The sequence below is a fragment of the Panthera onca genome, chromosome B3 (genome assembly GCF_046562875.1).
Source record: "Panthera onca isolate mPanOnc1 chromosome B3, mPanOnc1 haplotype 2, whole genome shotgun sequence".
Lineage (NCBI taxonomy): Eukaryota > Metazoa > Chordata > Mammalia > Carnivora > Felidae > Panthera > Panthera onca.
The window spans coordinates 137,298,567-137,313,192 of record NC_138344.1 but is presented as its reverse complement, the minus strand read 5'-3'; the positions used below and the strand labels follow the sequence as shown (position 1 = coordinate 137,313,192).

The 14,626-nt window shown below is 56.2% G+C and overlaps 1 protein-coding gene across 7 annotated transcripts in view; it reads left to right on the top strand.

The window, feature by feature from the left end:
• Positions 1-14,626, top strand: part of SYNE3 (spectrin repeat containing nuclear envelope family member 3) — a 105,192-nt gene that overhangs the window by 85,342 nt on the left and 5,224 nt on the right. For 5 of the 7 annotated variants that reach the window (XM_078447873.2, XM_060620683.3, XM_060620680.3 and 2 more), the window contains one exon: positions 4,322-14,522. In XM_078447873.2, the coding sequence (XP_078303999.2) occupies positions 4,322-4,522 (201 nt within the window). In that variant the 3' untranslated portion in view covers positions 4,523-14,522. Of the gene's footprint in view, positions 1-4,321; positions 14,523-14,626 lie in introns of those variants that run through there. The other 2 variants (XM_060620682.3, XM_060620681.3) reach the window with 1 other exon arrangement.

Here is a 14,626-nt window from a genome sequence, read left to right as displayed (position 1 = left end):
CCGGGAGACCCCCGGTGTCGGTAGGGCCCCAGCATCCCTGATGCTAACTCTGAGCACGTGATTAAGGGGGTGGCTCCTGGGCTTCTCCCCTGGACAGCGCCGTCATTTTTTTTTTTAATTAAGAAGTAATCTGCGGGGCGCTGCTTAGAAACACTGAAGTACAGTGCCTCTTTCTTCAGTGGTTGTATGTATCATGGGGTTTTCTGCAGCCTCTTTCTCCCCATGACTCATCTGGATGGTTCCTTCTGCTACCGTGGCTTTGTTCCCTGACTCTGGGCCCCTCAGCTCCATCTCTCCAGGCCAGGTCTCCCTTCTGCCTTCAGCCCCAAAGTCCCAACCACCTGCTGGACGTCTACCCAGGAGTCCTCTAGACCCTCGGACGCAGCATGTCCAAAGCTGACCTCACTGTATTCCCTGCACCCAAACAAACCCCAGTCCCCGTATCAGTGGACAGCATCATGACCACCCACTTTCCCAAGCCGGACGCCTCCGGGTCATCCTAGACCCTCACCGACTTTGGTTCTGGTCCTAAGCTCAGAGCCTGGTCATGATGGATCTTAGATGAGAAATCGTGAGGGTAGGAAGGGAGGGAAAGGGAAGAGAAATGAGCCAGATGGCCATACATCTGTTCCCAAATGAGGCTCTGTCCTTGCTTGAGTAATAACAAAATCTCCAGTCATTCCATCCAGAGGAACTTCCCACCAGTTACCTAAACCACCTCCAAAAGGCCAGCTCAGACGGCCTCATCTCCCATCCCTCTCCAAAACCAACTCAAGGTGCTGGAAAAATACAGTTCTATGGCCTGACTATCACGTGCAGAGCCACCCCAGGGAGGAGATACAACGAACCCAGCCCCACCCCAGCCACTGACATCTTGTCCCCATGGGGCAACTATCCAGAGCCTCTGAATTCTCACGGGAGTGAATCTTGGGCTCCAGGACTGAGCCATTAGTGAAGAAATTATCACAGGCATTGTGAGCAGGCCCTGGCCCGGGAAACCCTGGTCTCCCTAAGACTCACTGGTGCAGCCAGGGAAATGCAGTGGGCCCCACACACAGTCCCCTCCTGAGGGGAACCCAGGGAGGAAGCCAGCCAGCACGGGGCGCTGCAGTCCAAGAGGGTCCTAAGAGGGACCTTCAGGGACTACACAAATGGCTAGTGAGGGCTTCCTGGCGGCCTGGGGACTGGCCCATCTTGAATTGCCAGAGAAAAGCTGGCCCCTGCCCATCACTCTGGGTGCTGGCCCAGCACACGAGCCCCAGCCAGCTCCCAGGAAAGCCCCTGAAAGCCCCAGAGGTGACACAGCGTGACTTCTACACACGGGGCCCCAGGTCAGGGTGGGACCAGATCCGACAGGCCCAGGCTGACCGACAACTCGGGCCCAGGGTGACTGTCGTTGTCGGTGTTGTTGCTGAGTTGTTTCTTGTGAGAACACCATGCAGGATGGTGGGCGGAGCCCGGGCACCGGACGATGCTCCTGAAAGATCCTTGGTGAAATGGATGCAGGGAGCCCACGTCCCGGAGCTGTGCCAGAGCGCAGGGAGGAGAACCGACATCTGGGCCTGGGCGTTGTGGTCAGGGCGTTTGGTGGAACAGCCAGACAGCGAGAACAGCCACAGAGAGCGGTCAGCGAGCATCTGTGTGGTTACACCATGGGCACCAAGGCGGGGAGCAGACAGTCAGAGGCACAGGCAGGGAAGGACCCTTTCCTTCGCTCAGCACGTACCTGTCGGACACCGCTGGGAATACAGCAATGGGCAGAGTTAATGTGGACCATGCCTCTGAGGAGTCAAGGGGAACATAGACTTTAATCAGTAATCCGGAGGAAGGTACTGGGGCTGTGAAAATGTGTTAACGGGGCTGTTTTGGTCTATGGCAGGGAAGGTCCCCCCGAGGAAGCCACTCACAAGCTGAAATTAGAGTGATTGGCAGGAGTTAACCAGGTGCACTGGAGAAAGGAGAGAAATTAGTATTTCAGACAGAGGGATGGCCTGTGCAAAGGTCCGGTGGCGGGAGGATGTGAGGGCCTTGGAGGGGCCAAGAGCTGGCATTGAAGGAGGGCGGTGCTTTTCTTTCCGAAGGGCCTGTGGAGATTGCTGGTGTCTGATCCCTGGCATCTGGTGGAGGGAGGAGCTTGTGGGGCTCAATGACGTACCTGTCTGCCCCTGTATCCATCGGCTAGAGGAGGAAGGGAGTGAGCATTTATTGAGCGTAGCATGCATTGCCTCATTTATCCTTATGACCTCGGTAGGCAGGTTTCATTCCCTCTTTTCCCCGACAGATGAAGGAACCGAGGCTCAGAGAGGCTGAATGCCCTATCCTAGGTCACACAGCTAGGATGCCATAGAACCAAGGTAGAACCAGGACTCTAAACCTTTTCTTTTCCTCACATCACCTTTGTTTCCATCAATGGTAGAAGATGCTAGAAAATCAGGTCCCATTTACTGTGATAAACTCATCTTGCCTGGACTCCTCAAAACTCTAGAGCCTCAGATTCGTGTGAGATCCCGAAGGACCCCCAAGCATTTAGTTACCCAATACACGTGTCCTGTTTCTGCCCCACTACATGTGCTGTCTACCCTCTGCCTCCATACCCTTAGGGATTAGGAGTTTATCGCTTCCCGAGGAAACCCCTTCTCTCTTCGGATAGTTTTAACTGGGTGGAACACACGTAGTCCTTTCTGTGGGCAAACTGAGGCACAGAGCAGCTCCCAGATCTGGGAAGAGCTGAGATTGTCGACTTCTTCGTGGGCTTCTTGAAAGGTAGTTCATGCCTCTGTGTGTGTGTGTGTGTGTGTGTGTGTGTGTGTGTGTGTGTTTTCTAAGCATTTGAGGGTCATATTAAAACGTGTCTTTTAATTCAAAGAGCGTTTTAGAATTCAGGTCCCTCCAAGTGAAGATGTGAGCTCTAAATGAACAGCCACTGGGCAGGCAGCAGGAGTCTTTTGAAACAGACCACCCCCTCGTCAACACTTGTAAATGCAAACACGCTTTGGACCTTCAGAGATGTTTTCCCCAGAGGATCGTGGCCAAGACACCGCTCCTGGCTTCAGTAAGCCGAGGGTTAGCTCTGAGAATGTAGGCGCAAACACAAGGACCCTGTAAACAGATTCCCCGTTTGGGAGACCATTGATTACAGGTTTTCAATTTGGTGCAAAGCCAGGCTAGAGTGAACCTGTAGCTTCTTCTTGTCGCTCTTTCTTTCTCCCGGACGGGTCAGAGATTTGGAATCAGGCGGCGTCAGCGTGAAATGTCAAGGAGTCAAGTCAGAGTCCACGCAGGCTGAGGCAGCCCCGCATGAACCAAGCAGGTGGGCAGGAGCATGCACCAGCCAGGTGTGGCCCGGCCCAGTGGCCGTGGGAACTCACGCTCACTCAGCTGTTCGGGTGACTTACTGCCCCCCGCTCCTGAGTCCCTGCTGAAATCCGTGCACCCAGCAGAGTCCTCGCCACAGATGGGGGCAGGTGTTCTATCCCCATTTATCAGAGAAGGAGACAGGTTCGGAGAGGTTATCGACCCTCCCCAGGGCACGTAGATGCTGTGTGACAGAGTCTGCACTGGGACCTAGTCAGCCTGGCTCCTCCCAGTCAGGCCCCTACCCTGCACCACGTTGTGTTTTCGCCGGGCGGTGGGGGGGGGGGGGTGCTCTCCTTTCCCGACTTTCTCCTCTCCTGCACTCCTTGGCGGTGAGGACATCCCATGAAGCCACAACCTCACCGGTCCCTCTGGAATTTCGGAAATGGCCTTTGGCCACTTTCGTGGACTCTAGGCATTTGGACCTGGGAGTCTGGCCCTCGGGTGATACTGGTGGCTTGGATGGTGAAGAGGGTGGAGGAGAAAGAGGAGGAGGAGGGAGCGATGGTGAAGAGCACGGTGGTGATGACCCTGACTTAGGTAGGGATCGTGTGAGTGATCGTACTAATCGTGGCCGCAGCCTTGGGCACCTGCTGTATCTCCCGTAATCCTCAGAAAGACCTGTCAGGTGGGTACCGTTTCCCCCCCCCCCAGTTTAGAGATGAGAAGTTTGAGCTTTGGAGGACTTGAGTGACCTTCTCAAGATTTACGGCCGGGGCTCTCACACGCCCGGGGAGGATTTATATAAGAACAGGCAAAGCCCGGAGCTCTGTGTTTTTTCCCTACCCTTCCTGCCTTGAATGGTTTGAGCAAACCAGACACCTTGGTTTCTGGCGAAACCGACCTTAGCCCCACTTGACAGTCGGGAAGACTGAGACCGGTACGGCCGGCTTGCCCTCCCCTCCCGCTCAGAGCCCCCCCACCCCCCACCCCGAGCGCACTCACACGTCCTGCTTTGGTTCCGCAGGCTCCGCGGTGGCGAGGACTCGGGCCCCTCTTCCGGAAGGTGTGCTGTGTGGCTCTCCCCCTGCAGCTGCTGTTCCTGCTGTTCCTGCTGCTGCTGTTCCTGCTTCCGGTCGGGGAAGAGAACCGCAGCTGCACGCTGGCCAACAACTTCGCCCGCTCCTTCAAGTTCATGCTGCGCTACGATGGCCCCCCGCCCACCTAACCCGCCGGGCCACGCAGGTGACTCTCTCCTCCAGCCCTCCATCCGCCCCAGGGCTCCTTCCGAGGGGGCCCAGGAAACTGGAAGCAGAGGCAGGCTGCGACCGGCACAGCTGCCTCGGTGAAAATACTGCATTGATGCCCCCCAAACAAAACCACTTTTTATATGGTGTCGTCTTAGCCTATTTATCCTAAAGGTGCCCTATGTGCGACTAGGGAGTGATGCATAGAATGTTTATATCCTCTGTGTGTAGATACGCTCAGTCCATATAGTTTCACGTATGGCGTCTATTTGTGGGTGGGAAGGTTCCTAGCAGCTTGCGGGTCCTGTGGGATTTTTGCCTGGGTCTGCGGGCCCCCCCCCCCCCCCCGGGGAGCGAGAACAGGAACGTGTCACTTTTCTGGCAACCGCTTAGCGGGAAGCCACGTCCCAACCCCAGATGCTAGTGGAGAGGCCCCTGAGCTGTCAACACAGAGGAGCAACACCAGCCCTCACTCAGCTCAGTCGCTCTCGCTCTAGACACTGAGAACAAAATGACAGCGGGTTAGATGCTGTGGGTCAGAAGCATAAGGGTGATGCTTGAAGGCAGGGCCGGTGACGGCAGCGAAAAGTGACGAGTGATAGCGTGCTATCCCTGAAGGAAAAGAAAGATGACAAGCAGGACCCAGGACTATACCAGCTCACAGAATTTTGGGCACCCTGTGCAGGGGCGGCGGGGGGGGGTGCTCCCCCCTGCCCCTCCACCTCTTGGCCTCTGATGGCCCAGAGCAATGCAGAAGGCCGTGGCCGTGACCCTGATCTGCAGGTCTGGTTAGAGCATGCTCCCTGTGTTCTGGAAAAGGAGAAGGGAAGGAGGGAAACTTCCTTGCCAAGGTCTTCATTCAGAATGGGGAGCACGCTGTGCCGGGGAAGTGTGTCCTTCTGTCCCTCTTGGGCTGTTTTCCACTGTCTACGACTCGAGCTGAAGGGTCAGAGGGGGGGAGCACGTGGCCCTCCAGGGACCAGGGATCGAGGGTCCAAGACAGAGATGAGAGACGGGCGTTGGAGCTCAGCCTGTCTAGGGGTCTCTGCCTCTTCCTCCCTGGAGAATGGACTTCGGAGGGAGGTGGGTCTTCTGGGCTGAGAGTGTCCCACACGTGTCCTCACAAGGGGACCCGAACGAGGCTGCCTGTGGGCACCCCCAGGAGAGGGCCCCCCCGCAGACCGGATCCGGGGCCCTGAGGCCAGAAACGTGTCCTTTCCTCCTGAGCGCATTATAACTGGATCGCAGTTTCCCTAAATCAACAAAAACACTAAGTTTCCTTTTGGAAAACGCCTAGTGGCCCCTCTTTACAAACTGATTTTGTCCCTTCACCTACAAGTAGTGGACCAAAAGGGGATCCTGCAGGCCTTTGGAATCATGAAGTCCAGCCTCAGAAAGGCCCTGCAGAGAGGGAAACGGAGGACCCAGGAGGGTCCTGACTGCCGGCACCAAGCCCCGCCCCCCAGCGCTCCGGCAAACACGGCCCCTCCCTCTCCAGAACCCAGGCCCCCCAGGCCCCCCACCCCCGGACTGGGCCAAGCTGGACATTCCCAGGGCAGGAAAACGCAGCTGCGGAGAAGTTCGCACTCAGAAAGCACACTTTTCTCCAGATACTAGGAGGCGGAGCCACTAGACGGGTCCCCGCAGGCGACCACTGTCCTGGAAAATCAGGGCTGGAGGACCCAGGCGTTGGGTCACGTGGCCGAGCCCAGGTGCTCCCCGGGCCGTGCGGGTCCGGCGCTGGAAGGTCAGACTGTGGCCGGGCCTACTTGGCGGGGGAGGAGGCTGAGGCCCCGAGAGGGGAGGAACTTGCCCAAGACCACACAGCGAGAGGCGGGCGCCCCGAAGCCCCGGCTCACCGTAGGGTGACCTGTCGCGTCGGTAACCGTGCTGCGTGTAGCCCGCGTCCCCGGGCAGAAAAACTGCAATACGCAGGCCGGGGGGTGGGAACGTCTGTACGTATTTTTTAAATTTTGATAACGAGGCCCTAGAGCCTGCTTGTTTGCATCACTTTTTAAAAAAAGAGAATGGGTATTTTTATTACTTTCATATAAATACAGTTGTGAAATAGCCCACATACTGGTGCTTTTCACGTGTAATCTCTCCTGCTTACAATGGATGCAGACGTTTAGGATTTGTAGGACTTTCTAGCTTCCTGCACAACAACTACAAAGAGCTTTAAAGTGCCGTGTGAGAAGGGTGCCCAGTGGGACCCGCGTGTGTTTGTTCTTCCTCCGGCCCCAGAGTGAGAGTCGTGGAGACACGTGCGAAGATCACGGCCTGGCCCACCAGCTCGTGTATGTGTGTGTGTGTGTGTGTGTGTGTGTGTGTGTGTGTGTCTGTGTGTGTGTGTGTGAAAGAGACAGAAGAAGAGAGGGAGAGAAGGAAGGAGGGGGGTATGGGAGGGGAGAGCAGAGGGAGAAGGGAGGAGGGGAGAAAGGAGGAGAAAAGGAAGAGGAGGAGGAAGAGAGAGGGGGAGGAGGGGGAGGGCAGAGGAGAAGAAGGAGGAAGAGGAGGGTGGAGGAGGGGGAGGGGGGAGTAGGAGGGGAGAGAGGAGAATGCGGTATGATCGCGGTGCTGGTTGCCCTCCTCGGCTGCCTCCCGCCCCTGCCCTTCCTCTTAGTCTGACCTCCTTGCAGACCGGCCCATACAGGCCCCGAGGGTGTTTCTAAAGAAGCCAGACGAGGGGTGGGATGTGCAGGTGCCGATGACAGAGGAGGCCCAGAGACTCAGGGAGGAGCAGAGGGGACAATGGCATCGAAACCAAGAGTGCCTTCCATTTGGTGCTTGCGGGTGCCCGGCCCCTGCGTGGGCACCGGAGAAGCCATACTTGATTTAACCCCCACGACAGCTCTTAGGGTGAGGCATGAACTTTACCTCCATTCTCCAGATGGGCAGGCTGAGACCTAAAGACAGAGACGCTTGCCCGCGCAGAGGTGGGATTCGAACCCAGATCTGCCCTGTGCCAAGCCCACACTGGCGGGAGAGGAGGGGGGTGGGGGCGGTTCAGGCTGGCTCTGCCAGGGCGCGGCCTTTGCAGATGGAGCTCAAGTGCCCCCTGCTCGGCAGGACGGGCCGGCTCCCACATCGGCCTCCCTGCTGCTCTCGCCCTGGGTTCTGGGAACAGTCGCCCTAGGGGCACAGTCACAAGGGTCCCCTCCGGACACCTTCACAGAGGTTACTGCCTGCTGCGGAGGGAAGCGGGGCTTCCTGCCCATCTGGGGGCTGAGCCCCTCTCTGTCCACCTGCGAGGTCCAGGCATGGCGGCCGCGCGTGTGAACCCAGTGCCCAGCACAGGGTGGGGGCCTCAGCTGTGGTTGTCGAATTGCATGGAAAACCCCAGAGGCGAGCGTGTTTGGTGACCCCCCCAACCCCCCTCCCAGATACAGAGGAGATGAATCCTGCTGCATGGGACTCAGTTGTCTCTTACAACCTCTGATTTCTTTGCTTCAGGCCGCAGCAGGGACCAGGGGTCCGAGGATGTCTGTCCCTGCTGGGGGGGTGGGGGGGGGGGGAGAGTGGGGGGGATTGGCTCAGGCTGCCCGAGGGTGCGGTTGGGAGGGGATCAAATCTTCTCCCGGAGCCTGAGCCGGGGCCTGAGCCGGGGAGGCTGAGCCGCCCTGCGGAAGCTTTGGGGATGTGCCCGTGAAGCTGCCCTGGTTAGAGAGGGCGGACGGAACAGGTGAAGGAGCAGAAGACAAGTGAGGGGCAAAGGCAGGAGGGGACAGAAGACCTGACGTCACCAAACTTTACACTTAAAAATGGCAAAGATAGTAAATTTCACGTTCTGTGCCTTCCGCCACAATTATAGAGGGAGCGAGGGAGGGAGGGAGGGAGGGGCGTCAGGCTGTACCTTTATAGGTCTCGACTTTTATCCGAGGACAAGGACCCGTGGCCAAGTTTTCACTCCCCAAAGACAGAATGAAAATAATGGTACTAATAAGGGCAGATGCCTGGAGGTTTTTGCGCTTCGTAGGATTTTATTTCATCTAAGTGCCGGCTCTTTATTCTCAGAGTGTATCCTTCCTCTTGTTGGGCGTCCCGTGGCCTCTAGGAACGAGGGAGGGGAGAGAACAGCTGTATCTTCCTTTAGGTACGTTTTCTGAGTCTTTAGAAGACAAAAATGGCCAACTCTCTGCTGTTTTCCCCAAATGCACTGTTCTTTCTGGAAGGACAGGAGAGCCCTGCCAGAAAAGGCTGGGAGAAGGGAGGGGTGCAGCTTGAGAAGTGCCTTGGGCTGGACTCTCAGGGAGGGAGGAAAGAGAAGCAGGAGGAGGACAGGGTGAGGGTTGGGTGCAGTTTCTTGCGACAGGGCCGAGGAGGGGCCGGGAGCCTGCCAGCTGTGGCCTTGGAGAGACGGACGGAGGGCCGTTAGCACGGCACTCCCGATGGCCGTTCGGGAGCCCGTGTCTGTCGCTTTCTGTCTGGCCAACTGGGCAGAAATGCCCTGTGCTTCTTTGCTCTTTAACTCAACGCAACAGGTGTTCTCAAGTCCCTCGTCTGTGCCAGGCTCGTGCTGGAGAATTCAGGTCAATAAAGCCCCAGGCCCGCCTTCCAGGAGCTCACAGCCCAGGGGAGGGTTTGTGCCTTAGAAGATGCCCAACCAAGTGAAGTCCTTGCTCTTGACCTTGCCCATCTGCCCTCCTGGAGCGGGGGGGCAGACCCACCGTCACTGAAGCTGGTAGGGCACGCAGTGGGATAGCCGAGGACGTGGTCCTCGTGTGCCTTGCCGTCCCTTGGAGGTCACCGTGCCGCTGTGAGCCAACCTGAACGGAAGGGCGGGTCGGGATCAGGGTGGCAGGATGAGGAGAGGACGCAGGCACCACAGAAGGAGCCGGGAGGAGAAACGGATGGGCTGGGCTCAGGACGGAGGCGTGGTCCCTTGGGCGGTGCTTTATCTTGGAGAGGGCTTCTAGAAGTTTCCGGCGAGGCCCAGGGCTAAGGCCAGGGACGTGCAAGTGCTCAAACACTGCGTGTTTAGTGTTACTTCTGTTACTGGCACAGTTACTCGTCTGCAGTCATGGGTCACGGTAAAAGTCTGCGGTTGGAGATACCAAACTGAGAAGCCCACTCTTCCCCGCTGGAGCTTTTCCGGCTTGGTAACGTACACCAGGCATCAATTTGGCCAAGAATTAGGATAATCATGCCCTCCCCACCTCCCACCCACTGTTAGTCCCTGGAGCAGGGGAACTGAGCGGCCCCCTGAGGGAGGCTGCGCCTGGGGCAGAAGGGGGCGGGGCAGAAGGGGGCAGGGGAGGGGTCCCGCGTGTCCTGAGGTGCCCACAGCTTCCTTTGAAACTTGTTACTGGAGCGGCTCTCGCTGGCAGTGGCACGGTGACCTCCAGTGAGCCTCTCGTATCCCTGGCCCAGCCAGGACGGTGCCCTAATTCTTTCTCTCGTGGGACCTCAGCCACTCCAGCGGGCCTCCCCCGACTCCGCTCCTGTCACCCAGTCTGATGGTCGCCAGGCCCGGTCAGCACCACGGAGAGGTGGCGAGGCCGTGAGCTGTGGGCTCAGCACAGGCCCAGCACTACCTACGTGGACTTCTCTTACTGCATCCATGGCAGACATTGAGAGTTGATCACCGAGCCGTTCCCCTCGCCCTGTCTATCCTGCACAGACCTCACAGTCCTTCTGGAAACCACCCAGGCAGCTGCTGCCAATCAATCCTATTTGTCATGTGAAAAATGCCTGTTTGACCTCCTTGTCCCTGATACCAGCCCCCCTCAGCAAACTCTCAACTCTGGCCTCCACCCCCCCCCCTTTTTTAAATTTTAAAATTAGGACGTTCTCAGGGCGCCTGGGTGGCTCAGCCCGTTAAGCGTCCGACTCTTGGTCTCGACTCAGGTCATGATCTCACGATTCGGGAGATCGAGCCCCGCGTGGGGCTCTGTGCTGACAGCTCAGAGCCCCCTTGGGATTCTCTCCTCTCTCTCTCTCCGTCTCTCAAAAATGAAATAAACGTAAAAAAATATTAAAAGCAAAATAAAATTAGGACGTTTCCAATCAAAAATCTCTCTCCTTAGTTTCATACATGGGGGATACAAGGTAACCCCAGAGAGCAGATCATGGGGAGGAATTACCGCATAGAACTTTTAGGGGAAGCAAAATGGAGGAGAAAATGTGAAATTGCCTGGTTTTTTTTTTTTTTTTTTAGGCTGTCAGAGGTGGGAGGGCTTTTATAGACTCTCTTATTCCAACCTGTGCCCATTTTACAGATGAGGAGGCTGAGGTCCCGACAGCTCCTGTTCACCCAGTGATGCAGGGGGTGAGTTAGTTGTACAGGTGGGGAGAGGGCTCCCCGCATCAGGTGACAGAGTGCGCAGGGCTGGACAGGGTGCAGAGGGAGTTCTGCTGTTAATAGCCGGGTGACCTTGGGCGACTTCCCTGCCACCGTCCTTGCAACCACAAAAGGGGAAGTTGGCCCTGGAATCCCCCGTGCTGCCTGAGATGTTAGATACTCTCAGAAGATGGTGAAGGGCTCCTGTGTGAAGGGAAATCTCGAGATTCAGCCCCACGTAGCAGAATCCCTCCTGCTCTGACGTAAACAACCAGGGACTTTGCTTTTCCCTGAGCCTGAGAAATCTAGAGCCAGGCAGCCTTGGCAGCTGCCAAGGTTTCTGCAGCTCTCTCCCTTCCCTCGAGGTTACCTCATGGCCCTAGGTGCTTGCGCTACCTCCGACATCGCGTCTGCATTCCAGGCAGGAAGAGGGCGAACGGGCTCCCGAACCGGCCCTCGTGGCCCTCGTTTTCCTCCCCTTTCCCAGAAGCCCCACCCACAGGCTGCTGCTGCCCCCTCATTGGCCAGACTGTGTCACGTGGTTCCTCTCCATCCGGGAGGAATCCGGAGACATGCCCCCCCCCCCCCCCCGACAAAACGGGCGTCTCTTAGCAAGAAAGAGGATGGAGTGGATTCAGGTGGCCCTTAGGTGCCTGTGCCTCTGATATGTGGACCCTCTCTGCCTTGGTCTCCAGCTCCATCAGCAGAGCTTGGAGGACATCGGTCAGTAGAGTGAGAGCATGACGCGCCGCCACGCGCCCGCCACCGCCCGCCACCTGCGCCACCAGGTGGCAGGGCTCCCTGGGTCCGTGAAGCCCTTCCCCTCCCCAAGGCGTTCCTTCCACACCGAGGGCGCTGCCAGGCCCACCTTTTTGTAAGACCTGGGACAGGCAAGTAAGTCAGGTGCCCCTGCCTGGCCACAGCGAGCAGAGACAGCCCCTCCCCTGTCCCGGCCCCGGGGCTACGCTTTTTAACACCTTTGTGTTTGGAATTAGCCTAGAAAATTCATATTTGCTTTAATTTCTTCCGGAACGTGAGTTTACTCCTGGGTGCAAATCCTGGAAAGAGGGGCCCTCTGGGCTTTTCCTGGGCGGCCCCCCACTTTCTGGAAGATCAGAAAAGTGCAGGGATGCAGCCACAGGTGGTTCCCATAATGGGGCTGACAGAGCAAACGGGTGCCTCCAGCAGAGGGAAGATTCAAAGGACTCACACCAGCCATCCTTGCTCCCTCGGTTTCAGTTGCAAGATGAATGCCTTCTGTCTGTCTCCAAAGCGAGAAGGAGGAGGAATGTGTTTTTAAAAGGGAATTAAAAAATCAAACCTTGCTGTCTAAAAACAGATCTTCCAACAGAGCACCCAGAGCTTTAGAGAACAGTCAGCCAATTCAGCATCCCACCCCCCCACCTCCGTTGGTTGTCATGGTAACATACCAGCACTCACTGGTTGGTACCCAACCACCTTGTCCAGACGGGACAGTGGTCATACAGAGGGATCTGTTTCCCCAAAGGATCCGGGCTTCCTTTCCAGGATGCTTACTTCCAAGGTCAGCAATCAGGCTGTAGGCCTCCAGCCCCTCTCCTGTTCTGATGCAAGGGGAGGGAAGAAACCTCAATTCAGAGCCTACAAGATGTCGCTGGCTTCTTTTTTATTTAAAAAAAAAAAATTCTTTTTCTAATGTTTATTTATTTTTGAGACAGAGACAGAGCATGAGCAGGGGGAGGGGCAGAGACAGACAGAGGGAGATACAGAATCCGAAGCAGCTCCAGGCTCGGAACTGTCGGCACAGAGCCCCACGTGGGACTCGAACTCGTCAACTGTGAGAACATGACCTGAGCCGAAGTCGGACGCTCAACAGACTGAGCCACGCAGATGCCCCAGCCCTGACTCCTTCTAAATGCCTGTGTGAGGGTTATGATCCTGTTGAAAGCGGAGCCCGGGGAGGGGGGGGTGGTTAGCAGCTTGCCTACAAGCAACCAGAGAGTGGCCCCTTTGGGACTTGAACTCAGGAGTGAGGGGGTCCAGGCCTCTCCATGGAACTTCAGCCTCAGCTACCTTTCTTCTCTCGGTGGCCCCGGGCTGCCGCTGCCGTGGCGGCCGGTTGGCTCGTTGAGGGTGACGCTCCAGAGCAGGGCTGCAGGGCTTTCCCCCATGCCCGCCCCCTCCATGGAATCCTGAACCTCCCACCGGCATCAGGAACTGGGAACAGCAGCATGGGTGCCAGAGGTTGGGGACAAAGAACGGCAACAGGCCACCTCTCACAGGGCGGGTGGGGGACAGAGTGGGCGGGTGCCATTGCCTGTAAAGCTGCTTTGATTTCTTCTCCTGGAGAAAAAAAAGAGGCATTTTCTCTCTAGGGGCAGAGGCCATGCATGTTCTAGAAGTTTCATTGGCAAGGAAGAAATGGACAGAGGAAGTTGGAAGTTGTGTGTGTGTGTGTGTGTGTGTGTGTGTGCGTGTGTGTGTGTGCACACTGTATACGCACACAAGGCCCAGAAGCAGAGGGGGCAGCCTGGCTCTCAGCCCTGGGCTTCTGGAAAATAGACACACCAACAGGGTCTGGCATCCTCAGGATGACCATGCTGGACCCAGGACATTTCCCCTGAGAACAGCATTTTATGCTTCTCACGGAAGTAGCTGTTTGTCCCCCTGTCATTCTCCACACAAAAGGGAATGTCAGTCGACCCCCGGGATTCTCTGCCATCTGGAAATTTCCATAAGCTGGTCTGGAAATGATGCTCTCTCTTTTTTTCTCGAGACAGCATACAACCAGCTCGTGAAGAAGGACTTAGCTCAACGGGTCCTAGATTCCTTCACATCTCTCTTTGCTCTGCATGTCTGTCTGTGTCTTTGTGTTTTAGAAGCCACTGGTGTTGGTAGAATTTGTTGGGTACCTAAGGTGCCAGAGGCAGGAAAAAGGCAAGTTTCCAGGGTCAGCTTTGGAGGAATGAAAACTTTGCAAGCCCATTTCAAGTCCAAGAGACCAATCCTCTTGTGCCAAAGCATGTGAGCCTGATGGGTTTGTTAGTTTGCCTTGTCCCCTCTCCCAAGGGAGGGCTCGGGAACCAGAGGGGTCCAGGCCTCTGCGGAACCCCACCTGGAGGCGTCAGCCACATTCCTGCCCTCTCTCTACCCTCAGCCAAGTCCAAAGAGTGACTGGCTGTTTACACCGCTGGTCTGGTCTGGTTGACGCAGGCGACGGTCCAGTGGAATAGGTATGTGTGTGTGTGTGTGTAGATGCCACATAAGTGGGTTTTGGCCTCGAAAGCAAACTTCAGTGTTTAAAATGTTCTGTTATGTAAACAGTATTCACAGGGACCATATCCACTCCCGTCATACTAGTCGTGATTGTCAAACATGCGTTTGCAATAAATTAAGCTTTCTGGGAAGGCAAGCAGTAACAGAGCCAAATGAGTGTCCTGGAACATGTGTGTTTTATCTCGGTTCATATCAAGTCCACGACCAGCCCAGAGCCTTCCCCGCTCGGGAGGGAGGGAGGGAGGGAGGGATTCATGGGTTCTTCTAGCTTCTCAGTGCTATGGTTTCAAAGTCACCTTGAAGTTTACAGCCCCTTTCTGTGGCTGGAGTTGGAAGTAGCCGTGTTCTCAAAGACGGCTGGATGTTTTTGTTGTTGCTTTTTTTGCGTTTAAAACTGTATCTGCTTTATGTCTGGAAATAAAAAAATCTCTATTTTGGTCTATGAAGCATCGTGTGGTTCGGAAAATCTTTTTTTTCTGGAGTCAAGGGGTTTTGTCTGAAGAGGTTACGAGGAGAAAGAGGGTATGTGGCTAAGGCTGACTGATTTTTA